The sequence below is a fragment of the Aspergillus alliaceus genome (assembly GCF_009176365.1).
Source record: "Aspergillus alliaceus strain CBS 536.65 unplaced genomic scaffold BDW43scaffold_92, whole genome shotgun sequence".
Lineage (NCBI taxonomy): Eukaryota > Fungi > Ascomycota > Eurotiomycetes > Eurotiales > Aspergillaceae > Aspergillus > Aspergillus alliaceus.
Window position 1 is genome coordinate 29,566 of NW_022474775.1, and position 25,683 is coordinate 55,248.

Below are 25,683 nucleotides of genomic sequence, written 5' to 3' on the forward strand. Positions count from 1 at the left end.
GTCTTCTACCTTGTGGACCCGGAAAAGTAGACCAACTTGCATGTGAGGTTAGATTCCGGGCTACCCTGGAATTATTCCGCCTACTCATCTGATTCATGCCAAGAGGCTCAGGTGTGGTGCTAAAACAAGAGCTGTAACCCCATTAAGACAACGATGTAGAGCAGCCAAGCGATGAAAAACTTTAACTTGAGGCGAACTGTATTCTAGAAACAGCCTCCAATGTTAATACTGTCGCGTTCATCTGGTGCTGTATAAACTGTTCTCGGAGGTCAAGCATCTTTCTTGTCCTGCTACAGGCTCCTACACCTTGCAAATGGGGTATATAACTTGTGAAGCTCTATTAGCTCCTATTCCTAGCTGACCACGCCCTAGGCTGTTGAATGGTTGTACCAGCATTCAGCGCTCTTATTTATTATTACTTTTTGCTTTACTGTGCTTGCGTCTGTATGACGCTGTCCTGCCCATATCAATTCGCCCTTTACGACTGCCACTGTCCTGACATGCCATCATACCGTCTTAGGTATCATGGACAAGATGGAGGACTTCCAGAGTTTGTTCATGAGTTGTGGACAGATGATGTTCCCCAAAAGGCTAGTTCTTCAAGGCTCCGAGGGTGAGGTTATCTCGACTGTTTTCCAGTCTGCCCAAGATATCCTCACTCAGCCGTTCCTGTCATTTAAGGTTGCTTTCGGGTGGAAGTTAACCGAAGCCGTATTCCAACCTGTTGGATACTGGGGACCCTACTACCAGTACAATCTGGTTACAACTGTCCCATCTGTAGCAGAGACAGGATTTACGTCTTCCGACATGCCGTTCTCTGTGGTGGTGGAGGGCTACCAAGGAATACTGTGCCAGACGCTACAAATTGGTGTTTTTCGATACAATCTTGACGTTACTTCCTCTTTCCTAGGCGTCCAAGCCATCTTCGGCAAATTGGGTAACAAGGACAGTGTTAAAAGACACGCTGAGGAATGTCCTCATGACCTTGAGAGGTACCCTGGCACGAAGGCACTATACAGAGCTGTATATAGACCACCTATTCCGCCTTTATCTACCACGGATCCGGTTACCATCAGTGGACGAGAATGCCTACCCATCGTACAGGCTTGGCTTGAGGAGAGCATGGCTCTTGGGAATGATGCTCAGGAACATTTGGAGACAGAATCTCTCAAGTTAACTGGGCGTTCTGAGGATGGGTTCATGGGGGTTGACGGATGTCAGATAGCTTCACGGCCAAACAATGTTGCTGGTCTGCAGGTTTCAGATTCAGCGACCTCGACAAATAAAGCCGATAGGAAGAGGGCTAAGCGAACGGGGAGGCCGACAAGAAGTATCCCCCGCTCGGTGATCATCGATGGCATATCGTCAATGACCCGTGACTGGAGCGCCAATGAGATAAATTATTCAAGACGGGTAGTTTACGTGTCGGAAGTTGTGCAGGAGAACACGAGGAAAGTTGTGTTGTCACCAATTACGCAAGACAAATGGCGGCCTAATACTAAGTGCATCAGTTGCATATATTGGAGAGAGCAGCATGAGCACTATATTACAAGCGTCGACGTGCTTTTGCTTTTAGAAGTTGTCAGTGGACTGAGCTTTGCAGCAGCTGACAGGATTAGGATACGGCGGACATTGGAGCGATTCAAGCCTATTACTATCAATCGAAAAGAGCGAGATTCCTGGACGGACGAGATTTCGAGGCTGATCCTCAACTTACCGGCCCCTAAACCAATGATAATCCAAAAAAGCACAAAGATCTTCAAGTGGAGAACACTGGAAACCATTCTGAGTCGTGTGGTGGGCTAGCAAGCAGAAACAAGCATCCATTGATCACTATCCTGTAATGCTAGAATCGGTAATCTTATACAGTAGATCGCCTTATATAGAATCTCAATCTCTCAAATAAAAGAAGAATCATATATAGTTAATGAGTATTCAAAAATCTTTCGCTACATCTACAGAAACGTTTTGTCCGCCATCTTCTATATAAGTTATGAGTAATCAGGCCTGTTCCTACAACCACCACCAGAGCGTCAACCAACCTCAATATTACAGTAATGTCACTTAATACATCAGAGGAGTAATTTTAAATATAAGAAATATAGCTACTCTCCATACTGCTATCTTAAAACGTTAAAAGAGATATTACCTACTGCATGTAATCTAGACTTTATATTTATAAAGCTAGAAAGGTTAATCATTGCCTGTAATATCATTCTCCAAAATCAAAGATATGTAAAACGAACACTGTACGGGACAAATTTTGACTCCTATTGAATATATATAATTCTCTATTAGAGGTGTTCATGATATAAGACGTAAATTTAAATACTGTTAGAGTTATTCTGATATGAAAAAGGAAAGCCTTTTATAGGAAGCACTGAGACAGTCGCAGTTCATTGACTTGACATGCAGATGATTAAGGCTAACTGAGTAGTGGTGGTGAGGTCCTGGTAGTGGCTGTACTGTACGTATAAGATGTAAAGGGTACAGGAACGCAACACTTAGCTGGGGCTTAAATTTAGATAGAGATTTCTTCGCTATATAGACACTACAATTAACTATAGAATAAATAAATCCTTACTTTCATAACCTACAAAAAGGCCAATGTCCGTATCTATATCCGCCTTTTCGGTGGTGAGCAGGACCATAGCAGCTAACTAAGGCCTCCATCGAAAGGCAGGATGTGTCCAATCTAGATGCTCAATCTCCCTTTGGTTGAGTCCGGCAAGTTCCTGCGCCGTGTTGCGGTGGCTCCTCTCTTTATTATCGCGTTGCATCCAAACTAGAACCCCAACAGAGATCATAAATTGCATGCAACCACTCGCAAGGTTAAGTCCGTTTCCAGTATAGTAATCTGGAGAGTCCTTGACAATGTACGACCAGCTAGAAACAATACCTCCGAGATTTCCGAACAGCACCTGGCTTGATTAGATTTAATACATGGGCACTACAAGGTTCGGGAAGCAACTTACATTTGTAGCGATGGCACTTGCTCGACTTGTATCACTTACAACGTTGGCACTGACTTGTGCGCTAGACAAAGGCCCCACAACGAAGGCTGTGCTGGCGATAAAAAAGCACGCCATGTACCTTATTGTAGCGGAATGTGAAGCCAGGAGCAGGACATAACCGATAATGATCGTTGGAGTAGAAAGCACTATCAGGATCTGGCGTCTGTCTAACTTCCAGCTCAACGCGGGCACGGCAACATCGAAGAAGGCACCGACGATATACGGCGGGACACTGTAGAGCTGCTGTCTAATGGTGGAAGCCTCTGGATAGATGGCAGAAATAATAGTCGGCAAGAAAACACCAAGGCCCTGCACTGTGATATTACTGAAGAAGAATACCACAGCAGTCAATAAAGTAATCGGGTTTAGGGCCCCACGTAGGAGCTTAACGCGGTCAATGTGATCCACAATCTCAGTCTGTCCAACACGCTCCTGTTTTAGACGAAGTTCACAAAAGTACTTCTCCTCTGCCGAGAGCCATATCGCCGTTTCAGGCCGGTCAGTAAGAACGAAGTAGCTCAAGCCACTTAGCGCAAGGGTAATAATACCCTCGATACCAAAAATCATTCGCCATTGTGTCAAACTGCCGAAACGGTTCAGCTGGAGAATAGCACTTGCGAGAATCCCGCTAAATGCTCCCGCCAGTGGGGACATCACAAGGCACAGGGAGAGCCGGAAGGCCAATTCAGCGCGTTTATACCAACGGGAGAGGTAGTAGGCAATCGCAGGTAACATTCCAGCCTCAAAGGCACCGAGAAGGAATCGAAGACCACAAATTTGTGCATGAGTTTGTACAAATGCTGTAGCTATACTGCAGACACCGAAGAGCAGTGATGTCGTTGGAATAAACCATCCAGGACCTATCTGCTTGCACAGAATAGTCGTAGGCACTTCAAAAAGGATATATGAGATATAGAAACAAGACAGGATAATGTTATAGTCATATCCTTGAAGCTTGAGAGAGGCATCCATACCCGCGATGCGAGCGTTGCCTGGTCTTGGTTTAGTTTTGCATTTGTAAAGACATTCAGGGTACGCAATGCTGAAGGGAAAATGAAATAGAGAAGAACAGACCAATATTTGCACGGTCAATGAAACAGAACAGCCAGAGCATTGAGACTGTTGGGATGACATAGAGATCTATCTTGAGCCGTAACTTGCGCTCGTTCTCCTTGCTGAGATGTGAAATCTCTCTTTTGATACGCTATCAATACTCATTCATATCACTCATGTAACTAATTCTCTCCTGTTTTTCAGCAGCTGAGTTCAGCTTACCTTATAACATTTGTCGTAGCTTCGTTTGTGTTTATGTGTGGCTCAGACCATAATGTGTCCCGAATTTGAGAAGCAGCTTGCTCCTTTGTATCCTGATGTTCTGACGCCATATTTATATATTCTCAAGGAAAGAAAAAAGAAAAGCAACCGAAGTGTCTGTTTAACGGCAGGTTGGTGCTGGTGGCTAAGGGGGCAAGGGATAATAAAAGTATCCTAAGGTGAAATGACTAGGAGCTAAAGGTGGTGTAAGTCCGTGCCAAATCTAGAGTACAGCTAGCCAGTGCTCGTGCACGAGGAATTTAGTTATATTTTATACCCTTGTTCTTCCTCGAAAAATTCGTAAAGTCTTCCACCATACTTATTAGGCGTAAAAGAAAGTATTGTAATGATGTGGGATATCTAAGACATCAATCAAATATATCCTTGATTAAACTTCCACGACGAATCTAGTAGTACCGTGGAAGTCTATAGATTCTCTTTATCTTATCATCTTTATTATTACCAGCTCATCTCGTCAACATAATCGTCACTCCTGAATATTTGATATTGGTAGACCCAGCCCTGAGAGCAATATCTCCGTAACAACTATTCTTTGGGAGCACCTTGGACCTGTGTCGTTATTACTTTGTAAGACACGTTATTAGATTCTAGGAGGTTCTAATATCTATACCTTATGTACCTTATGTACTTAGTGGATCGAGATGTCTAGTTATAGAACCCGTTAGATGAAACCCTGTGTATACCAAGGTTCTCTTTTCGCTGGCTATACGTGACGAAACTAAATTAGCTGGCCCACCTGTGAATCTTAACGAGATCGCTGGACTCCAACTTTAATTGATTAACCATCATTTGCCCGCTATGCCCATTAGGACATGCCGTACCACGGGGCGAAAAATTGGCTGGTCGGCGAATTTGGATTCTAAGGGGTTAGATCGGTTTGTTGGGATAAACTCTACCGACTCTGAAACGATAGTAGGTCGTATAACGGAGATATAGTACGACAGGAGCCCAACACGGCTCTTGGAATTTGGAAAGATACTGTATATTATGATGCTACATGGATCTACAAGTTTCAGCTTTGTAGGTCCTGCTTGAATTTGCTTTTCCATATTCCTTCTGTCTTTTCCTTTTTGCCTCCCCCGCGCCCCTTTTCTTTTTTAAAATAAGGAAAGAAAGAAAGAAAGAAAGAAAGACAATAAAGAAGAGAACAACTCCCTATGCCCCCTTCGAACCCCTTTGCTACATAATGCGTAACCAAGTGATATATTCCCCACTAACCCTTCAACTATGATATGAAGAATATAGACGAGAGGACATAATGTCGAGTAAGATAAGACTGGGCCTACATACCTCTGGAGGTTTGCTGGTACCGCAAGCTAAATATAACTTCCCTGTTGAAATACATTTATGGGTCTTTCAAGCCTCCGTCGAACCTAGTACATAACAATAAATTTACATTACATGACTGAAGTGGGGGGTAAATTTTATTCAAGGTCTGGCTCAGTTCATCTTCCATATTTCTCTCTGATCAAGTATTATGAGCCGTATGCTGCACAATCTGCCGGCTTTACGCGGTCATGTGGTGGCCAGACAGCAAGCCAAGGAACTTGATTGAGGTCAGCCAGGTGTATATCGCTCTGCTGGTCATGATCGACCGGCCAGTGTCGAAGCCACTTGCACTCTACCTGCCACCTTATACGTATGCCCCACCAATAAATGCTAACGTCGAGCTCGAATCACTCTCTGCCGCTGGAATGAATCTGACTATCTTGAAGCCATATCGGGATGGGTGGTGGCCACATACACATATTTATCTAGCGAGTCTGGACGGAGTCCTTTGATCCCAGTGGGCCCTCTTGAGTTCCACTCATGTTTCATTTCGTGAAATGGTGTAAGGAAGCCATATGTTTAGGTTCAAAGTGGAGATAGATCGCACTTGAGCTGTACCAGATCTCCCTTGGTCGGTGGCACCGCTGCGATTGAATGTTTGAAACTGGCCTTACCTCCATTCTATTGCAGATGCATAGTCTTTAGTTGCCTTCCGCGAGCCGCCACGATGACGATTAGTGCGATGAGTAGCGGGGAAGAACTCAGCTCAGCGCATATGCCCCAAGCATCTACTTGGGTACATATGCCTGCTATTACAACTACTGAACATCTTAAGTGGTTTGGGTGTGGATCAATAGGTTAATTACTAGAAGTAGAAGTGCCAGCCAGAATAAATAGGTAACCTCCCAAATGTGTCCAAATTACATTAAACAGAACTAAAGCTAGAACTCCAAAACCACTGTAAATGCTATCCAAACTAAATGCCTCATATAACCCTTTGATATACAGTATATGATACTTAAAACAGGTCAAAATCGACCACAGAACCAGGATGTACCTACTCTACATTTTGTTTTTATTTTGTTTCATTATGGATCACGTGCGAAGTGTGAACAACGTTGTTGTTTCAGAGGCCTGAATTTCAAGCGCGTACACGAGCTCGCACCTACACTCTATATTCTCGCGACGTCAGTAGTAGAATGAAACAAAAAAAATCATGTCTCATTTATTATGCCTATTCATCCTGTACAACGACTAGTTAGTAGGTTGTTCCATTGTTTCGGATTCCTTGCCCTCAAGCGATATACTACTTACTATATTTGAAATAGATTAGACCTCACCTCATCGGTTTTGAAACCGAATAATTGTTTATGAAAGAAGCTAAGGAAACTTTTTATAAGTATTTTCTATCCTCTTCATGACAAGTAATCCACAGGCGACTAAGATGTGCTGTCAGTTGCAAGCATTTTTAAGCAGAGCTAGATCTGATCTATCTGATACTCTAGTGCCGCTGTCTTTGGGGATAAATAGATATTATAACAGTACAGATGTGGTCTATATGTCTTTGTCATTCAGTGTGCCCCCGTATTGAGGTATGCAACAATGCTTTCAATACCAGCGCGGTTGTCGTCGTATCGTACCACAGCCTCCCCATCCTGGACAATCATATTTGCCGTGCCAATCGTACTTAAACCGTGGATCACTGTGCTGGTCGTGTGTCCATCGACGCGAAAGATCTCACTCTGGCATTTCTCCGAAGCGGAAGCCTCGGAGCACGTTGTCGAATAATTACTGAAGAAACTATAGAGACCAGCACCATAGATACTAACATTGTGGCTGTCGCGTATGAAGAGGCCCAAAGCGTTGCAGCTCCCTGGCTGACAATCATGGAATTCAGGATCTTGCAAGGCGCGATTGCTGGGAAAGGGTCCGCTGAACGCGTCCGGGCTTGGTTGCCAGTACCTAGAATTATCGAATTGTGAAAGGTCAGCTTTGCCCTGTTGTGCCTTTTCCTTATCCAGCTATGACATAAGGCAATAGCTTACGGAGTCTCTGTCTGAATAAACCCTGCCACGACATTCTGGGCGGCTGAGAAGTAGTACTGGTATAGTGAATGGTGCTCAACAGAAGTGCCGTAGCTGAATGGTTATCAGTTGCGCTCCGTTAGAGAGACATGTACGCACTTACAGCCAAATATTTCGGCCCTCGATCAACAGTCCACGGCCTGTGTATATCGAGATCTGGGTATCGGAAGGATCATCGAGGTCATGGTCCGCAGTCCAAATCCACACATTCTCCAGATAAACATTGGCTGCACTGCCGGTGACGTGCACAGCGGTGAACGCCGCCTCACAGCCTTCAGATGGAGCAGCCGATGTAGGGCACTGCGTGACCTGGAGCTCCGAACCAGTGAAGCCGCCGATACGGGAGTGGACGTCCCACATCCCCGAGCCCCGAGCAGCTCGCAGGTTCCACTCAACGAGTACGGCACCGGGGGTCGATCCCTGGGTACTCACCATCATGTCCGACCACTCAATGTAACCGGACTCGCCATCTCGCCCAACCTGTATGATTGGGATGGCGCGGTCCTTGGTTGCAAATTTGCTACCACTACCCATGATCACAGGGAAAGCCTCTCCGACGATCCGGGAGTTTGGAGGGATATAAATGGTGTCGGTCACACGATACACACCTTGGTCAAAAAAGATTATCTTCCTGGATGCCGCCGCGGACAGTAATGCTGCTTGGATAGCGGCAGTGTCATCCACAGTGCCGTCCCCCACGGCGCCTGCACTTCGAATACTTACAAACGAAGCAACAGGATTCGACTCATACTGAGGCTTCGTTTTCGTATAGTAGTGCGATGATCCATGCGCTCGTAGGGCTGGTGGTCGTGCCACTGGCGTCAGCGAGCCTTTGAAGCTGGCGAGCCCGGACGGTGTATATTGATGGCCTTGTCCCCACGCGTTAATAGTCATGTTATAGATAGAACCAGCTAGAACGGTGCCACTGGATCCATTGATGGCGATAGGAACGTTGCTTAGATTGACGTTCTCAATCGTCAAACTTCCGTTGCTCCATACAGATTCTCGCCAGACCGTGTCCACGAAGACCGCGCAGTCTCGAATGGTACTGTCAATGATGGTGATGGACCCAACTTGCTGAGAATCTTGGCCTCCATTCGTCATATCCACAGCAGTGGTGCAGTTGGCAATATTAATCCCCTGATAAATCCATCCCCAGTTCCAAGCCTGCCAGACTCCCACTCGGGCGTTCGAGACAGTGAGATTTCGAATAGTGAACTGCTGGCTTCCGAAGTTTGCGCCGTATTTCCCACCCGTGATGGCGACATCGGTGATGAAGCCACCGGAGCCTTCAATGGTTAGTATGAGGACCGTGCTCGCAATGCAAAATCAACCCGCTTACCGTTTTCAACCAAGAGACCTTGATGCTCCGTTCCCGAATCCGAGTTCATCATGATATGCACGTTCTGGATGCTTGTAGCCTGTCCGGTTGGCCAGTGGATTCCGGTAGCTGCAACGTCAGCAGGAATATCGGTCATATCGAGCACCAAATTTCGGATTTGTCGAAAAAAGACATTGGTGGAAACCCAGCCCTGATTCCCATCACTCTGGTACTGGTCTCCGTCAATAAGCCAGGTTGCTGGAAATAGCGGTGAAGCCTTAATAATGGGGAGGGCGTTTGGATTGCCAACTAGCTGAGTAAAGTAATAATCGACAATCGGAGACGAAATGACATAGGTCCCAGCAGGGAAATAGACAAGCGCGGGAGTCGTCGTTGACGAACGACGACCAGCAGGCCCGAATCGACCACCATCTCTGATGGCTCGATTAATTGCCGCCGTATCATCAGCAACTCCATCACCTGGACAATGTTCATTAGGTCCCTAATAGCCACAACTGATGGCAAAGCAAGGCTGTGTACGCACCTCTCGCTCCAAAGTCCTTGACGTTGCGGAAAACCTGGTAGGTTGACCGATTGGTATTGAAAGCAGCAATCCCTTGGTGGGCTATATTAGCAAGCCAGTAGGGGGTATCACCCGGGGTCAAGGAAGGAGAACATGTGCTGGGCATGGAAACGCTCGGGTGAGAAGACCTATAGCCACCAGGGATAGACCCTGGGCGAACCGAGCTTTGGGAGGGTAAAGGCCAAGAGCAAGGCGTAAGCGTAGGAGCGGCCGAAGTACTGCTATTAGCATTTGCTGAAGGCAAAGTAGACGAGGGTGCAAAACTCTGCGACGCCGTGACTTCGCAAAGTAATCAGCGTCCAAAGCTTTAGAATTCAACAAAATTGGCGTACCTTCACTACAAAATGAATTTCCAATCCCTACAGCCGTCTGCCATGATGACTTGCAGTCACCAATAGTACAGTCACGGATCCCATACTTGAAATCCGCTTTGCTGCAGAGGCAAGCTGCGTCGTTTTGAATACAACCGAGAGATTCTGTCTCCAGCATATTACGGATACACCGACGCTACGCGCAGTCAGTTCCTAGTATCGCATCTAGGGAATCTCTTCTTATGGTACTCACTTGGCATTCTGCTTGATCATCACCCAGGTTCTGAGCCCCAGCTTTGATCGCAACCAGCCCGACTAAGAGGGCAACACTTGCTCTCATTATAACCTCGTCGAAGGTCGAATAAAGAGTATCAGGGATAAATCAGGGACGGATGCTTCCATAGGGCTGTGCTGGTTAGAGATGTGGTAAAGCGAGAAATCCGGTTGGTACAACATGGTGGGATTCTGCGATTTTATAAGGGCTAAGACCAGGTGAACAAACCACGTCTCGGTTTCATTATGGAACATTGGTTGAAGCCATACGAATAAGCGTAGGATCTTAGGGCTTTCCGAAATAGAGTTGTTTCACCTGTGTTTGGTTGTGGGGCAAACGCCTTGGAACATATTTGGGTATGTCTTGATATCCCGTCCAGGCCGAATCCACAGTGAAACTTAAGTTTGTGCATTGGATTGGGCCTAGCATTTCTCGATCCTTCAGCACGGGTCTACCAGGACCCAATTCATAGGCTATGGCTTCCCGTTCTCTACAGTATCTTCCGTCTCCTCCTAAGGAATTGAGAATCTGAAGGATGTATGTCTTGAGGTTTAGAACAAAAGATTGGCCGCGATTATATAAAACAGACTATGTCGACGTAAATAATGGGCATTGCGGTGTCAACCTGGTTCAATGAAGAAAACCAGACGGACATTGTAATTTGTCGTATCGCCGAGTCTCCCATTTATAAAACAAGATGGCACCTAACTTGCCGTTTGACAGGTTTTGAGGGTTACTTACCAAGGATTCCCAGTAAACTACAGTGAACCATATAGCAATAGTTAAGATAGTATAATTCAAGGCAGAGTATAATATAACTTATAAAAGGAGATCTTATAACGTTAGTGTAAATGTTATGGCACCCCGTATAGAGGCCCTTATCAAGAGCTCTCCCTTAGGCATTGTGAAACATATACTTGTAACGTACTATCTACTACCAGTGGATTTACTCATCAATCTCAGAAGTCAAGAGTGACGCCCTTTCATTGTGGCTGTCTGGTAACTCTGAGCCTTTCGGCATCTTAAATTTGGCAGATCCACGGGATTCTCTGTATTCCCCCAATGACCAACAAGGGCTCCTTAGACAAGGGATGTGGCAAGCAGATCTTCACATTTCGTCTCTAATGAGGCTGTGCTCATTCTAGCACTGGCTGTTTCTCTGACCATTCAAGTAGTCGTCTGGCACTGTCTGTTCATAGACGGTCTTGCGATACGCCACAAATGCCATAGAAAATGAACCTCGCCCGCGATTTGCTCGGGTTCGAGACGGAGCTTTTGGGCGAGCACGCTTCCGCGCACGGTCTCTTCGTAGCACCGAGGCAAATTCGACAGTTGTCCTAGCCATACCATTTCTGGTTCTTCACCAGTTCAATCCTTGGGCAAAGAGACGGGCGACATAATCTATCCGTAAAATCTACAAACCTTGCGAAGGTGAAAGTGATCAATGCCTCGTCAAGCTTTAGCGCGTAACCAGCAAGCCGGAGGCTACCGGGGTTTAAATCACAGGAGCTCTCCGTTACCATGGGATGTTGAATATGTTTGAAGTATTTGTCAAGCCCATGTGGCTTCAGAAAGCCGATGCAACAGCTCTGGCTGACGTCAAAATTCTCAATCCCTTGCATAAGCTGATATATCCGAGCACCCTTTTGTGGTTGTGAGCTGCAGGGAGGGGTGTAGGAAACCTCTACCACCGTGCGTTGCCATAGCGAGAAGTCCTTCCTTTCAAGAGCCTCCTTCCAAATATTCCGAGCGGGTCACGAGCTGAGAGCACATTGATGCTGTCCGCGCGGGTGGCCAAGGGGCTGAAGCTGCCATTCGAACTCGGTCTTAGCCGCAAAGTCTCGATAACAACGCTCACAGAGGGTGACTCCTGCTGTTGCATCGCAATATTTATACCAGTTCAGTGAGGTATTGCTCGCTATCGTACTGTTTTTGTCGCATTCAGGAAGGCTCAAATGGTACGCCGTTTCCGTAGCGAATTCTGACCAGTATTGGACCTGCGTGAGCAGTCTTCTAATGAAGGGAATGGTGACATCACATGCCCAGATTTCTCTATTTTGTTGCTTCTCTGGATGCTCATGGGACCGACCTTTTAGAGACGAAGCTGAAAGTACGTCTTCGTAGCAAGCCTCACAGGCGACAAACGATGGAAGCTTACTCAATCCGGTACTTCGGTTAGAATATACCACACACCAGAGCATGCCAACGAGTGATTGGTACAGAGACGTTCCCTCAATGTAAATTTTGCGGGTGGTTTATACTGGATAGTTGGCCGCACGGCAGTTATATTGAACAGTGACTAGCTTTAGTATTCACGGTAAGCGCAAAAGTCATGCGCCGGCTTAGAGTCGACTAGAGGAGACAAAACATTGTTCTTATACTGTTGCGTCATTGACGGGCTTCGCGGTTAAGACGGGAGAGTAGTGGCGGTGGCACCATCGCAACTTGCGATGTCTCCTTTCCTTGCAGCTGGTCATCGTAACTGGACTGGGTTGTGGGAGCAACCTTGTTTCTCGTTGTCTGACAAGTCTGATGCGCTCGATCAGATTGTGATGGCCCTTATGTGCGAGTCAACGGCTTATGAGGTTCGAGTGGAGAAGTCCCTGCTGCAGGCTCGAAGAGTATCTTGGATGCAGGTAGCACATACCAAGATCCAGTTCCAATTACAGGCTGGCCCGCTGGCGGGGAAGACGTAGAGAGACGAGGTGCCTCAAAATTGGCACCGTTCCGGTGTTGTCCTCTGCTCCTCAGCATTAGGATACCGTGCTTGTTTCGATGGAAGTGGTTGCTGTTGGGTATGAATCGGAGCGAAATAATGAGCGGTCAGTCGCTGAGGGGCTTCTTCTTGGTAAGGAGGAGGATATGGGGGAGCCGGAGCTTGCACGTTGTGCAGCGGTATGCGAGGAAGCGAAGGTGGAGGATGATTGTCAGTTCCACCGTCTGGGCGAGGTGGTGTAGGTGTGGGTAGTGTGTCTGGTCGACGCGGTATTGGTGGTGGTGCGCGCAGGGCATGTTTCTTTGGGCGATATGGAAGTTACATGTCTGTTCAATTGGACTTTCCCAATCAAAAACATGATCGGACGCAGATGTCCTGCAAAAGATGAGGGGGGAGTGTGGGGGATAAGAGAAGGAAAAGAGATAGCGATAAATAAGCCTCAATCTTGAAGCGCCAGTAGTCGTTCCTGGGCGGGTCCACGTCGGCTAATAACCCACGATCTAGAGCTAGTATGTTGCATGGTTAATACGAGGATCCTTTGCCTCGGAGTGTCTCTTCGGAGCCTCGCGACTCCAGTTTTATCACCCATGAAGCTATGCTGCAGTGGCTATTTGGCGTGGTTTTGAAAGGAATCACTCTTGTCCCATAGTTCTGAGATCCTATCCTGCGCTCAGTCGCAAGACAGTCGATTCTAATGACATGGACTCGACGTGCTGAAATCTAAGGGGCCAAAGGATGCCAAGTCTGGCGAGACCAAACCGCATCGTCGTCCGATCAAATCAAAGGTAGCGATTCATGGCGGCAGCTGATCGTAGCTCCTCGGACCAAGAATGCCCAGCGTAGAACCTATAGCTATGGCTTAGTGGTGACAACTCTTGACATGGGGCGGTGGGAGTCTTACGGATTATGACTATCCTGTCCCTTAAAAGGTGATTATGATGATATAGATCGTCGAGAGAAGGAGTAACAAGGAGAGAAAAATGCGTGGACCGTTGAATCGGAGGGATGACTTTGGTGCCTCAGGCATGAATTTGGCAGCCTGAGAATGATATATATGGATCACCAATTAGGGCAAACTCCCAGAGATCTCTTGAAATGAAAGATTTCGAAGTCTTCCAGGCATTCTATGAGCGAGTATAAATTCTCATTGCACAATCCGTCAAGGGAAAACAAATATTCGCCAGGCAGGCACAGAGATCTCTACAAGTGCGACGGCTATCGATCTCCACTCCAATGCAACGATAGGTTCAATAGTCCTTCCTAGGTCAGTTAGCCTCATGCCAGGCGAGTCTCAAGCACCACGTCTCGGGCAGTGATAGGTCAGTTAGTATTTCCATTGCTAGACCAACGCTACCCATGACAGTAGATACGGCGAAATAGAACACAGGTAGCCGACCGACAATGCCTTTCGTGACCCGTACCTGACGGGTCAAACATGTCAATTACAGATCCCACGTATCCAGTGGGATATGAATGACCCTTCCAAAGGGTCGTTGAAGTTCAGGTTGGACCTCGCTTGGGTTCATCAGGTCTGCTCGGTGAGGCGTGGTCCACGCACTAAATGGGTCCCTCCCAACCTTCTTTCATCTTCAACCCGAAATACGATGGGTTGGTGACTCCGAAGAGGGAAGAAGGGCTTGAATCCCAAGATGGAAAGACTATTCCCCTAAGAGCCAGCGTGAATCACTTCGCAACGGGCTTTCAAGCCATCTTTATCCTTATCAACCGACTACAGGGCTACTCATGAGGGTTTCTGCCCTTCTACGACGATGAACCGCCAGGATTTTAAAGACAAAGGCTTGGAGCGGTCGGAACAGTGGAGAAATGAAGCGAGAACCCAATTCGAGTTTGTATTGGAGAAGGATCAACCGGGGATTCGAAGTCATGCGATGCGACAATTCTGGAGGCAGAGACAGGCCAACGCAAAGGAGGGCTCAAGCGACGCGTCCCCCAGCAGTCGCCCTCTCTATCCTCGCATCTTATCTCCGAATGATGGCACCCAGGACCATAACCAGTTTGAGGGACTGAAGGTGTTTTTACAGCAGATGTCAGCTCTCCAGTCAAAGGAACAGAGAGCAGAGTCAGCAAGCACCGACGAAAGCAGAACGGAGACCTCGGGTATCCCAGCCCAAATCCTGGCAGGAGTCCGTCATGCCTTTGAATTTGTCAGTGGCGATCCTTATGATCAATTTCCGGTCACTTTGACGATGGCGCATCGCAAATTAATATATCACTGTAAGTGTGTGGGATCAATGGCCACTGGGAACCACAACATCGACCCTGCTCCAATAGCAATGGCTGACAGCGACAGGGTTGAGCACACACACTGGTGCAACATCCAGTGTGCATCCGACCTTTGATCCGGTCAGAGAAGTGTGGCTACCATTGGACTTCTCAAACACGGCTTCTTTCCACGTCACCATGGCTCATGCAGCGGCCCATTTAGCATACCTCCACGGAGAGCTCGCCTCCCCCGAGGCCCTACATTATAAAACTGATGCGATCAGCGTCATCACAAAATGGCTGGATGACCCCCTGCAATCTCTGAGAAACGAGACACTTGTTTCCGTAGTACGACTGCTGATGTTTGAGGTACGTGTTCCGGCCGAATGTGGCGACAATACATCTTATGTACTTCAGGTCGAGAACCCGCTTAACGTGTTGACCGTTCCCGGCGTGTGCAGAAATACTGGGGAATAGACGGTCAATGGGAAGTCCATCGAGATGGACTACAACGGTTAGTCCACGCACGAGGCGGTCTTTCTGCGCTGCGAGAGGATTGGCGTGTGGAGCTCGCTGTATTTGTGTGAGTCTTCCGCAGAGGATCAATCTTAGCAATGATCACCCCTTAAACATAACTTCGACAAGACTAACGCGGATATAATAATATGATTTACCAGTGCTTCCCTCATTGCCGGACCTTCATCCTACCAGTCATCTACGCATGCGTGGGAGTTGTCGGAGTATTTGACTCCAACTACTCTGCATCCAACTGTACAATCGACGGTTGACCGCCATCGACCAAGAGCCATCGAGAGCCTCCGGGTATACCCTGCAGTATATGATGCAACAATCCTGTTGTACAACACTTTCCAACAGCCCTCGGAGCATGGCTTGCCATCGGCAAACGCCAGTGTGTCTGGCCAGTGGTTGAAGTGCCTGGTATTTCTCAGCGTCCTCTTCCAGGAATCAGTTTATTCTTCCCTATCGGCATTGGTCCGCGACTTGGGTATTGAATATACATTCACGAACAAGTTGCCCGCACTAGATGAATCATTGGAGATATCGCGGCATCGTTGGGGAGGAGATATCGAGGGTCTTTATTCGCACCTTTTTGGTGACTTCTGCCATCACAGTGACCTGCAACGATCCCCGGAGATGGACTTTATCATACGCTTCTCAGACGGCTTAGAACAGCTCAGTGAAAACGCACGCGGAACCATTCGACTATGTCTCCTGGGTATGCTTCTAGAAGGATCATCACCAAGCTAATACTATAGCTTAGATCGAAATTTGGGGGGTTAAAATCAGACCATGGAAAATAATAAAATGACAAAATGATGGATGAACTGGATGATATCCGTAAAAGGGATAGTCCTATGGCCGAACGCGGTAATACTAATCAACCACTCACAATGCATTTATTCTTATAGTACTATGGATGAGAACCAGTACTACTGTTTCTTCTCTAAAAGCACCTCATCATAAAGATAGTTTTCTTCAAATCGACGAGTACAGCCCTACTTTCCCCGATTCTCCTTGCGAGAGAGAAAAAAAGAAAAGAAAAGAAAAAAGAAAAAAAGAAAATTAACCTATCTACCAAGCGCCTCTTAGCGGTGTCTCTAGTTCCTGGTGAATCAGCAAAAGAGAAAATTAAATAGAACTATGGACCACTAGGACTAAAGGTTACTCTCGGCCTCACACATTGCTAAAGGTGTATATATTTCTGGCTTGCAAAGCTATCAATTCCTTTACTAACAATTCACCATGCAGATGTTCTAAGGGAGCAAATCAGTTGCATTTATTCTCATAGAATGACTTAGGAGAGTATCTCACTTTCCTTGCCAGGTAGTATCACGAAAATATATTAGAATAGGGCTCTCGTTTCAAGCCAAAATTCTCCTTTCCTCTCTATAATTATCCCTATGTCTCCGTATCAATTCATTAGGGTATCTACAAAGCTCCCAACATCATATACCTCCACAGGAGTTACATCCTCCAAGTACTCACTTAAGACAAGAGGCGAACAAACCAAAAGGATAACCTGCGACAATCCAAGGCCACAGCGATTATTGACTCTTGTGTATGAGCATAAACGACGTACCATCTCATTGCTGTGTCATGAAGAATAACAATGCAAAGCCGACGGGCAAGCGAAACTCGGGAATGACGGCAAGTACGGCGAACGTATTCTACCACGGTCAGTATCGGATTATTTAGAGGAGATTGATCGTCATCTTGCCTGACTTCTGCGGGTCATTGAAACCAGGGCGAACGGTTCCCAAAGGCATGCTTGTCGCTGGGCGTTCAGAACCTTCACGGGCAAGTATATTCGCAGTCGTAGCGATGTTTTATGAGCTTCGTAGCTTTGAGATCTACGATATTGTTCATAGAGCAAGTCGCTCATATCCCTTTCTCAGAGCACTTGGAATCTTGCTAATCAATTACTTTAACTTATAGCCACTGCTTTCGCATGTATTACCAACCCACTTGATCGCCTTCCAATGCCCTGAGCTGATAGAACATTAGGCTGCCCGTCATTACGAACACCCATTCTATACCAATTCGGCCGGAACAATCTGCCCGACAGTTGCATATCTACTGACGGCATCAACCAAAGCCTTTCCCCAGCACTCTGATCACCAATGGGCCCTGCGCGTATTAGCAATCTGCTACACGATCGCATTCAGCATCATGCTCGTCTGGCCCTCAATCATGTCCCTTGTTGTTTCGCTGGTCCTCTTAGGGGCTCCACACTGTATAATAGATACGATAGGGGTGGAGAGGGCAGAGCTTGGTCCCCAGGGTTTGTTTTTCCACTACGGGCTCTACGTTATTGGAGGGATACTCGGTGGCTGTATTGCAGCTTTCTTTTCTGACACAAGCCTTTCCGCCGCATAATTGGCTTTCTTTAGTGGTAAGTGACAAAATTTCTGACCTTAGCCCATCTCTTATGCACATATTGGGGAATAGAGGTCTACCTAGGGGGTATATGGATGCGTGGGTAACAATAGGACGATTGGCAACATAAAAGCCACTAAGCATGCATGTTGTAGAGGCTTTGTTTATAAGACACGACGGAATAACCCTTATGGATTATAAGTACAGCACAGGTTAACATGATGTATAGTTGCGATCAAGGTCAACCCTCTACTCTATCAAGCTATCATGTCCCATGTCGAAGATCAACCTAAGCTAAGAACAATTTGCACACCATAAATATTTCTTTTTTCTTCCTTAATTAAGAATGATCCCATAGGTCAAGTTAGTAATTATAAATCCTGGGTGCTTAGTCAGGTCTGAATTCTTCAGCCTCCGGCATCGCTGTCTGGACTCCATCTCCAGAACCAATAACTCCTTCGCGGCCCCTGGGGGAGCACCCCACAAGGTGGAGAACAACCATGGTGCAAGATGCAAGCGCGATGTGGTGATTGGCGAAGAGGGTTCCCATATTTCCGGAGGCAAAAAAAAAAAGAAGCTCTTGTCTTTCCGACTTGGCCGATCTCTTGTCTCGTTCCATATTCTATGGTGATTCAAGTTTAGAGATTGACTTGATTCCCATCGGCAGATAATGGACAAGTCCACTTTACCGCAGGATGCCATCCATCCAGAAACCTTGGACGAGTACGATGTGCCTCCCAAGGACGATCTGCAGCTCAATATTGGCGGCCGGGGAGCCACGCAGCGACGACTGCGGAACTACCATGTCACCATGATCGGTTTCTGCAGCGGAATTGGGACTGGCCTGTTTGTGGGAACAGGCGCTGCCTACGCCAAAGCCGGTCCAGCAGGCTTGTTGCTGGCGTATATCATTGTGGGCATGGTATTGTGGTGTGTGATGCAGAGCATCGCCGAGTTGGCGACACTGCTGCCCACCGCTGGATCCTTTCCCCACTGGGCCACCCGGTTCATCGATCCAGCGGTCGGCTTCTCGCTGGCCATCTCGTACGGATACTGCTACACCATCGCCATCGCCTCGGAAGTCTCTGCAGCGGCGGTCATTGTCTCCTATTGGACGGACCTGACGCCTGCCGTGGTCATCACCGTGGGATTGGTGTTGATCCTGGCGAGCAATTTGATGAGCGTGCGCTTTTATGGCGAAACGGAAGTCTTCGGAGGTACTGTCAAGGTGCTCTGCTTCCTCGGCTTGGTGATTGTTTCGATCGTGATCACCGCAGGAGGTGGCCCCAAAGGTGATAGCATCGGCTTCCGATATTGGCATGATCCTGGCCCGTGGACCAATTATAACGGTATTACCGGCCCGACGGGACACTTTTTGGGCTTCCTGTCGTCCTTTGTCAACGCATCCTTCAGCTTCATCGGCGTCGAGACCGTTGTCATCACCGCTGCCGAGTCTGTTGACCCTCATCGTGCGATTCCGAAGGCTGCCCGCCGCGTGACCTATCGGATCGCCTTCTTCTACATCCTCGGTGCGCTGCTAATCGGGATTATTGTCGACCCGCGCAACGGGGCCCTGGTCTCTGGCTCCGATAATGCAAATAGTTCGCCATTCGTCATTGCAATCAAGGAAGCCGGCATCAATGCCTTACCATCGATTGTCAATGCGTGTATCCTAATCGCTGCATGGTCGGCGGGCAACTCTTACTGCTGGGTGGGCTCACGCATGATGGTGGCCATGACGACGGACCGCCAGTTGCCGCAGGTCTTCGGCCGCGTCACCAAGAAGGGGGTGCCATATGTCGCCGTCATTGCCTCCTGGCTCTTTGGGCCGTTGGCGTACCTGAGTAAGTTCAAACGCTCCTTTCCCAGAGCATCGTATCCGTCACGTACTAACCAGCAACGGTAAACAGGTCTCGGGACCGGCGGTGCGGCGCAGGCCTTTGCCTGGCTCCTCAATCTCAGCACGGTCGCCGGATTGATCGCGTGGGCAACCCTCTCCTTCTGCTATATTCGCTTCTACGCCGCAATGAAAGCGCAGGGGATCCCTCGAGAGACGCTTCCCTGGATGGCGCCGCTGCAGCCCTATGCCGCGTGGGTAGGCTTTATTGGCTCCACCATCATCACTCTAGTGGCGGGCTTCCCTGTTTTTCTCAAGGGGAACTGGTCTTCCTCGGACTTTGTAGCCTCGTACATTGGCATTCCCATTTTTATCGTACCGATCATTGGCTGGAAGCTCGTCCATGGTACCAAGGTTAGTCTGACTCATGCAGCAATCTTTTCGTTTGGGAAACTCGCTAACTAGGGTCAATGTACAAGTATGTCCGTGCGGCGAATATGGATTTATGGTCGGGTCGTCTGCAAGAAGGCGAGATCGTGGAACAGAGAAAGCCTCCCGACACCCCTTGGAGACGCTTCGTCGACTGGCTTTTCTAATTCATTCGAGGATGTATATAGATGTATATTTTTGGAGCGATGCTTCGTACCTCTTCCATACGTTCAAGATGGTTTATTTGCGAGCAAGTATAAACTCTTCTTTTAAACGCTTCATAACCAGAAAGTTCATGATTTTCATGTGGGTCAAGGTTGCATCCCGAAACTTCTTCATGTAACCATTGGTAGCATTAATAGTTCTTATTCGTACTGAGATGACTCACTCAGCATCATATAACAATCTTCGCTAGTCTTGACTTTTTCCTATTTTTTCAACCTCATTACAACCACAAGCCTATCGAAACTTGATTACATCCACCATGGATATTCACGTCCGACCAGAAACACAGGAAGACACAACAGCGATCGAACGCGTTACGATCGCGGCCTTTCTCAACACTAAACATTCCTCCGCCACCGAACAGTATATCGTTCGGGACCTCCGGGAATCCAAGCAATTATCGATCTCCCTTGTTGCAGAAATGAACGACAACGTCGTGGGCCATGTAGCTATATCACCAGTGCATATTTCCGACGCCAGCACAGACTGGTACGGCGTGGGCCCTGTGTCTATCCTCCCAGAGTACCAACGACAGGGTATCGGCTCACTGCTGATGAAACGTGCTCTTCATGACCTTCAGACACGCAATGCCGCAGGGTGTGTTGTTTTAGGAGATCCTGCCTACTATACACGATTTGGCTTTCGGGTTGAGCCATCGCTCCAGTTTCCCGATGTGCCAGCAGAATACTTCATGGCTCTTACATTCCGTGGCTTGGTACCGAATGGGACTGTTACTTATAGCAAGGCGTTCGAGTCTAAAGAATAAGCGGTTTATCGCCGATAATGAATAAATGTTATTTGACAGGAGGGTCATGAGGAAGGACAGATATCATCAAGTGTAGTAATAACAGAATGGCCCCGAGAGCGTATCCATCAAGTCTTCAAACTTGACAGGCTCCGCAACCAGTCGAAAATCAATCATCTCATCCAGCGTCATATTGGCCGACGGAGGATTATCTGCGAGAGTATGCGTGCCCCAGATGGCATACCTCCTCTTCTCTGGGTCCAACGCCTGCCAAGTAGACCAGACGCGATCGATCTGCGCATGATGTAAATAGAACATTGGATCGCCCGGACTACCAGCTGCATCCCCCATGACCCGACCAACCCCAACATGGCCACCACGGTGGACGCCGTACGGGACAGATGGCATTGCAAAGCGAGGGTCTTTCTGCATCACCGCCTGGAACCAATCGATTGTGTCATATTCCAGAATCAGGTCCGTAGTGTTCTGGAATGTGATAGAGGCTCGTGTGACGGTGGGGTTAAGATCCCGTTCCAAGCAGTGAGGATTATACTGAAAGTTGTAGGGAACTGGTTGCTGGCCTGCGGCATTGATGGGACCCATGTTGACGGTGGAATTGGAAAACGGGCCTTCATAAACGCATCCGCCCCCCGTGCCGACAGGGATGTACTCCTTAATAGAGGGCCAATATGCCGGTTCTCGGTTAGGAATGAATTCTCCATTCGATCCCATACTATACGGGTCACCGTTAAACAGACTGGAATTTTGGGGGTCCTCTGCATCAAACCCCCATTCCCAGTACGGGAGAGATCCGGTATATTGGCATTTTGACTTGAGGTCTTGCTCAAATGAATGGATAAAGAAGCGATGCCAGGCGAGAAAATCAGCCTATTGTTCTCGTTAAAAAGGAATAAATCATTTGGACTATATATTCAATTCATCTTACGGTCATGTGGATAAATCCCACAAGTTCGATGTGTGTTGCCAGAAACTCGTCAAACCGGGTTTTCACTCCGGGATAGATCTCCTTGAGGTCGTCTGACAAATTTGTTGGAATATTCTGCAAGCATTGAACGGCTTCTATGAATTCCCTTCTCTCCATTTGTGATAGCTCGCGCCTAGAAACCAGGTTAGAATGGAATTTGGTTTAAGCGCGCGATCGACAAAAAGACACACCATTCCTTGCGTACTTGGGCATCCTCGAATCTGCAGCCGTCTGCCCTATGCCCCTTGATATTTTCAGTTGCCTCATTGACAAGTCGTTTGAGGGCGATGCCTTGCCTAATGTCCTCTGGTGAGAAATGGTAGGTGCTTATACCCAAGATGGCCACCGGCCAAACGGCCAGCCAAGCTAACACAGTGAAGTGAAGATACATCTCAACCGCAATTTACTCTATTCTAGCAATTGAAGCAAGTCGTTGGGGTTGAGCCCAGTTAAGATCCTCTCTTTGCTTGGAAGGCCATGGACCCCCTTGCCTGAAGATGACAAAGCCTCAGTGACACCGCAGCATTCCTGACGTGTCACATCCATATAACCTCGGCCGCATGCAGCACCGTTCTGGCTTAGTTTCTAGTTTATCCGGTTACTTAATATTGGCTTGACGCCAGAGTTCGTATTGCCCTAGGTTACATTTCTGTCGCGCTTGTGAGGAAGTCGAGAGTTTTGTCTACTACCTATACTGGGCATCGCTCATCAACGAATTGGTACATACATGCCAGAAATGGTATACTTGATCATCCAAAAAGCGCCATAATTATCACAGTATGTTTTCTACACGTTCCTCTGAAAGTAAACGCGGGGTTCGACATACTTTTCGGCAGTTAATGAGATTAAAAGGTCATTCTTAATAGCTCCGGGGGCTTTTTTTTGCCAAATATGGACGGACGTCTAGGCCATGCATAAACAGGAACAGCTGTGCCTCTTAATACCAGCAGTCTAGAACTGGGCGCCATGTCTAGCCTTCGTACTCATTATAACTTGCAGTTTAATTATTAGCAACTCAGCCCAAACCGTACATTGATGTTTTGCGCGCCGTGGTCTTGATCCGTGGTCACACCTTACTGGTTGTAAAATGTTCCCTAGATGCAAGCCTTAGGAGGCCCCTGCTATTCCTTCTCCACAAGTTCTGTCGTCCGCTTTCTGCACATTCTTGCCTCAGTTTGTCGCCCCGTTTGTTTGCTATATACAACACACCCTTGGCAAGATCTGATTCCTCCCAGCCAAGCATTGCCCACGAATCACTAAACCCTAATTCGCATGACCGTCACTAGTCAAACTATTTAGCTTAACAGCAGCCATGTCCTCCCAAGACCGGTCTGCAGTAGTGAAAGTAGCGGCACCATGCTACTAGCTAGAAGTCAGTGTGGAACTCACAGTATTTCCTATCCATCTCTCTCCAAGATTTGGTACAGTAGAGTAGCATGGCGATTCCGTTTCGTCCCCCATTTCATCAGCGTATACTATTTTGTCTCCCGGTTCAGGGGGTTTTGCCATGGTACCTTGATCTGAATTGGATAGCTAATATGAACATGGTTAAACGACCTGATTAAGCTAGAAAGTCAATTAGATAGCCTGTGTGTAAATTCAGAGATTATGGTCCTCATCAAGTGCTTTCACAAAGATGCGAGATGAGCTCCGCAATTTCAACGTCCTTTGCCCCGGACTTCTTCCTTCCATGGAAGTTCGGCGAACAGTCTGCCCATGAATAACGTGGATGGTACGATATTAGACACTGTAGTGTAAGGTTGCGTAGTAAAAAGGCAGTTGAGGATATTCCAAGTCTTGCTTTAGGTGGAAGCTGCAATGCAGGTTCACTTTTACACTTCAATCACCAGATGTAAGAGAAGTCATCATCACCGTGAGCTATAGACAGATTTCGCTAAAACCAAGTAATTGTAAAGTATTATTCCTTTACTGTTTTGGGTTTTCCAACATTGGAACACACAGCACCGCAAGAAGGAATTGTAGATCACTCCTGTGGTCACGGTTCCGTGGTCGCACTGATATACGGGTACATTGTATACATTTTCCCATGGAAAGCACAATGAAATTCATCTGGACGTCTGTTCTTATCCCTCCCACTGTACAGACATACCTTATCCATAGATACTTAGCCCTTACAAGCTCTATTGGCTAGCTCGCTGTCCCTTCAAGCAATCTCCCCAAGAGGAAACCGAACAAAGGTAGTCTCCGGCACCATCAAGCCAGACGAGCCAGCATAGAACGCAACAAATGCGCAAATCACAGTAAAGGCACCACCAGCCTTGTTAACTCGGACACTGTGCTCGGGATACTCCGTGGCAATGAAGTTTGCAACGCTCAGGAGAAGGAAAGCAATGACCAGAAAGAAGAAAACAAGGATAATACATATATTGGTTTCTCAACGCCGCAATGAGAAATAGGACGGTCAAGAAGCACCATACAATCAAATATATGTCAATTGCAAAAGAGTAGGCCCGTTCATCCTCGTTGTACTGCCCCTTGATATCCAGCGATGGGATGAGAAACATCGCATAGCTGAGCCAAAATGCCGCGTAGGAGCAATGCACCGTGCAGCCAAATGTGTTGCCCACACGGAACTCGAAAATGCCGGCCACAAACTGGGCTCCACCTCCCATGAATATTGCAAGTCCGAAGGCGGCTTGGTTTGGTCCAACCTTAGTTTGAGGGTTCGAGTGTGGCAGTCTAAGCGTACAACCTCGGTGTTAGCAAGTAGTTCCTTCACAAATCAGGCATGAGCACTCACCCAGCACCGCACTCATGAAGGCCCAGGACAAATGTTGTCAGAGCGAATCCGAGAAGCCCCAGCGGGCCAGGGTTTGCCAGCTTCTGATATGGAGGCAAGGGCACTTGCGAAACTGTATGGATATGTGCCTGCTGCGGAGGGCGAGGCCCCACAAAGCCATGTTCCGCATCTGAGGCTGACTGTCTCTTCTTCTTGAGATGGAACTGCGACGACCCCGATTCTGTCGGGCCTGCCTCTCGTAGGTCGGACATTTTGCGTTTGTGTTAAGGTCGTAACAGTAAGTGAATAAGTATCGTCGCAGGGGGTATAGAGTAGAGGTAGGAAGGAGAACGTGAGTTAGGAGCTAAGAAGTTTCATAGCATCTAGAGAAGGCATTTTATTTTATACCTCAAACCCCAGTCTACGGCAAGTGATTGATCAGCGGCGTTCCTTCCAGCTGAGAGACTCTCTCAACACCGAGTTAAACTTAATATTAGAAGCCTACCCAGGGGTACGGGACTTGAGACATAGCTGGAATAGCCTTTCAGAGATCATCAGCTACATCTTTCAATTCTCCACTTATACTACTTCACTTAGGAGTTATTCCTTGCCGGTTAGATGTAACTTTAACCTCTCATCCACATATAGGGGATGCCACGTCGGGAGAACTTGGGCCTATTGCTGGAATAGCTCC

General features: G+C 47.5%; 9 protein-coding genes across 9 annotated transcripts; 5 read left to right on the plus strand and 4 right to left on the minus strand.

Moving 5' to 3' along the window:
* The first annotated feature begins 108 nt into the window (after positions 1 to 108).
* On the plus strand, positions 109 to 1,818 carry BDW43DRAFT_294515 (uncharacterized protein). The gene is made up of 2 exons (XM_032043951.1): positions 109 to 318; positions 373 to 1,818. The coding sequence occupies exon 2, from the start codon at positions 526 to 528 to the stop codon at positions 1,804 to 1,806; it is 1,281 nt and encodes a 426-aa protein (XP_031894119.1). The 5' UTR covers positions 109 to 318; positions 373 to 525; the 3' UTR covers positions 1,807 to 1,818.
* Positions 1,819 to 2,660: 842 nt separating this feature from the next.
* Positions 2,661 to 4,399, minus strand: BDW43DRAFT_316968 (major facilitator superfamily domain-containing protein; the record flags this gene model as incomplete). The annotated part of the gene is made up of 4 exons (XM_032048428.1): positions 2,661 to 2,921; positions 2,976 to 4,006; positions 4,089 to 4,207; positions 4,290 to 4,399. 4 exons carry the CDS (start codon positions 4,397 to 4,399, stop codon positions 2,661 to 2,663), a joined length of 1,521 nt encoding a protein of 506 aa, XP_031894120.1.
* Positions 4,400 to 7,189: 2,790 nt separating this feature from the next.
* Positions 7,190 to 9,712, minus strand: BDW43DRAFT_324078 (glycoside hydrolase family 55 protein; the record flags this gene model as incomplete). Its single annotated transcript, XM_032049877.1, has 5 exons — positions 7,190 to 7,580; positions 7,664 to 7,756; positions 7,806 to 8,991; positions 9,045 to 9,503; positions 9,568 to 9,712. The coding sequence occupies 5 exons, from the start codon at positions 9,710 to 9,712 to the stop codon at positions 7,190 to 7,192; spliced, it is 2,274 nt and encodes a 757-aa protein (XP_031894121.1).
* A 4,964-nt stretch (positions 9,713 to 14,676) lies between these two features.
* BDW43DRAFT_316971 (uncharacterized protein) lies at positions 14,677 to 16,399 on the plus strand (the record flags this gene model as incomplete). The annotated part of the gene is made up of 4 exons (XM_032048429.1): positions 14,677 to 15,142; positions 15,219 to 15,499; positions 15,592 to 15,713; positions 15,808 to 16,399. The coding sequence occupies 4 exons, from the start codon at positions 14,677 to 14,679 to the stop codon at positions 16,397 to 16,399; spliced, it is 1,461 nt and encodes a 486-aa protein (XP_031894122.1).
* An 849-nt stretch (positions 16,400 to 17,248) lies between these two features.
* Positions 17,249 to 18,028, plus strand: BDW43DRAFT_316972 (uncharacterized protein; the record flags this gene model as incomplete). Its single annotated transcript, XM_032048430.1, has 4 exons — positions 17,249 to 17,327; positions 17,397 to 17,512; positions 17,588 to 17,602; positions 17,657 to 18,028. 4 exons carry the CDS (start codon positions 17,249 to 17,251, stop codon positions 18,026 to 18,028), a joined length of 582 nt encoding a protein of 193 aa, XP_031894123.1.
* A 459-nt stretch (positions 18,029 to 18,487) lies between these two features.
* On the plus strand, positions 18,488 to 20,625 carry BDW43DRAFT_294517 (putative amino acid permease). Its single transcript, XM_032043952.1, has 3 exons — positions 18,488 to 19,872; positions 19,939 to 20,279; positions 20,345 to 20,625. Exons 1-3 carry the CDS (start codon positions 18,699 to 18,701, stop codon positions 20,459 to 20,461), a joined length of 1,632 nt encoding a protein of 543 aa, XP_031894124.1. The 5' UTR covers positions 18,488 to 18,698; the 3' UTR covers positions 20,462 to 20,625.
* Positions 20,626 to 20,729: 104 nt separating this feature from the next.
* On the plus strand, positions 20,730 to 21,684 carry BDW43DRAFT_294518 (GNAT family N-acetyltransferase). The gene has a single exon (XM_032043953.1). The coding sequence runs from the start codon at positions 20,779 to 20,781 to the stop codon at positions 21,283 to 21,285; it is 507 nt and encodes a 168-aa protein (XP_031894126.1). The 5' UTR covers positions 20,730 to 20,778; the 3' UTR covers positions 21,286 to 21,684.
* Positions 20,730 to 22,640, minus strand: BDW43DRAFT_324079 (tyrosinase family protein; the record flags this gene model as incomplete). Its single annotated transcript, XM_032049878.1, has 3 exons — positions 20,730 to 22,152; positions 22,211 to 22,382; positions 22,441 to 22,640. The coding sequence occupies 3 exons, from the start codon at positions 22,638 to 22,640 to the stop codon at positions 21,352 to 21,354; spliced, it is 1,173 nt and encodes a 390-aa protein (XP_031894125.1). The 3' UTR covers positions 20,730 to 21,351.
* Positions 22,641 to 24,413: 1,773 nt separating this feature from the next.
* BDW43DRAFT_304736 (acetate uptake transporter family protein) lies at positions 24,414 to 25,261 on the minus strand (the record flags this gene model as incomplete). The annotated part of the gene is made up of 3 exons (XM_032045660.1): positions 24,414 to 24,582; positions 24,632 to 24,949; positions 25,011 to 25,261. The coding sequence occupies 3 exons, from the start codon at positions 25,259 to 25,261 to the stop codon at positions 24,414 to 24,416; spliced, it is 738 nt and encodes a 245-aa protein (XP_031894127.1).
* Positions 25,262 to 25,683: the final 422 nt, after the last annotated feature.

What these genes read in the sequence shown, in the direction of transcription:
- BDW43DRAFT_294515 (XM_032043951.1), top strand. Translation starts at nt 526, where the DNA reads ATGGACAAGATGGAGGACTTCCAGAGTTTGTTCATGAGTTGTGGACAG.
- BDW43DRAFT_294517 (XM_032043952.1), top strand. Translation starts at nt 18,699, where the DNA reads ATGGACAAGTCCACTTTACCGCAGGATGCCATCCATCCAGAAACCTTG. An exon ending in TGGGCCGTTGGCGTACCTGA is followed by an intron (nt 19,873 to 19,938) that starts GTAAGTTCAAAC and finishes AACGGTAAACAG; the next exon opens with GTCTCGGGACCGGCGGTGCG. An exon ending in AGCTCGTCCATGGTACCAAG is followed by an intron (nt 20,280 to 20,344) that starts GTTAGTCTGACT and finishes TCAATGTACAAG; the next exon opens with TATGTCCGTGCGGCGAATAT.
- BDW43DRAFT_294518 (XM_032043953.1), top strand. Translation starts at nt 20,779, where the DNA reads ATGGATATTCACGTCCGACCAGAAACACAGGAAGACACAACAGCGATC.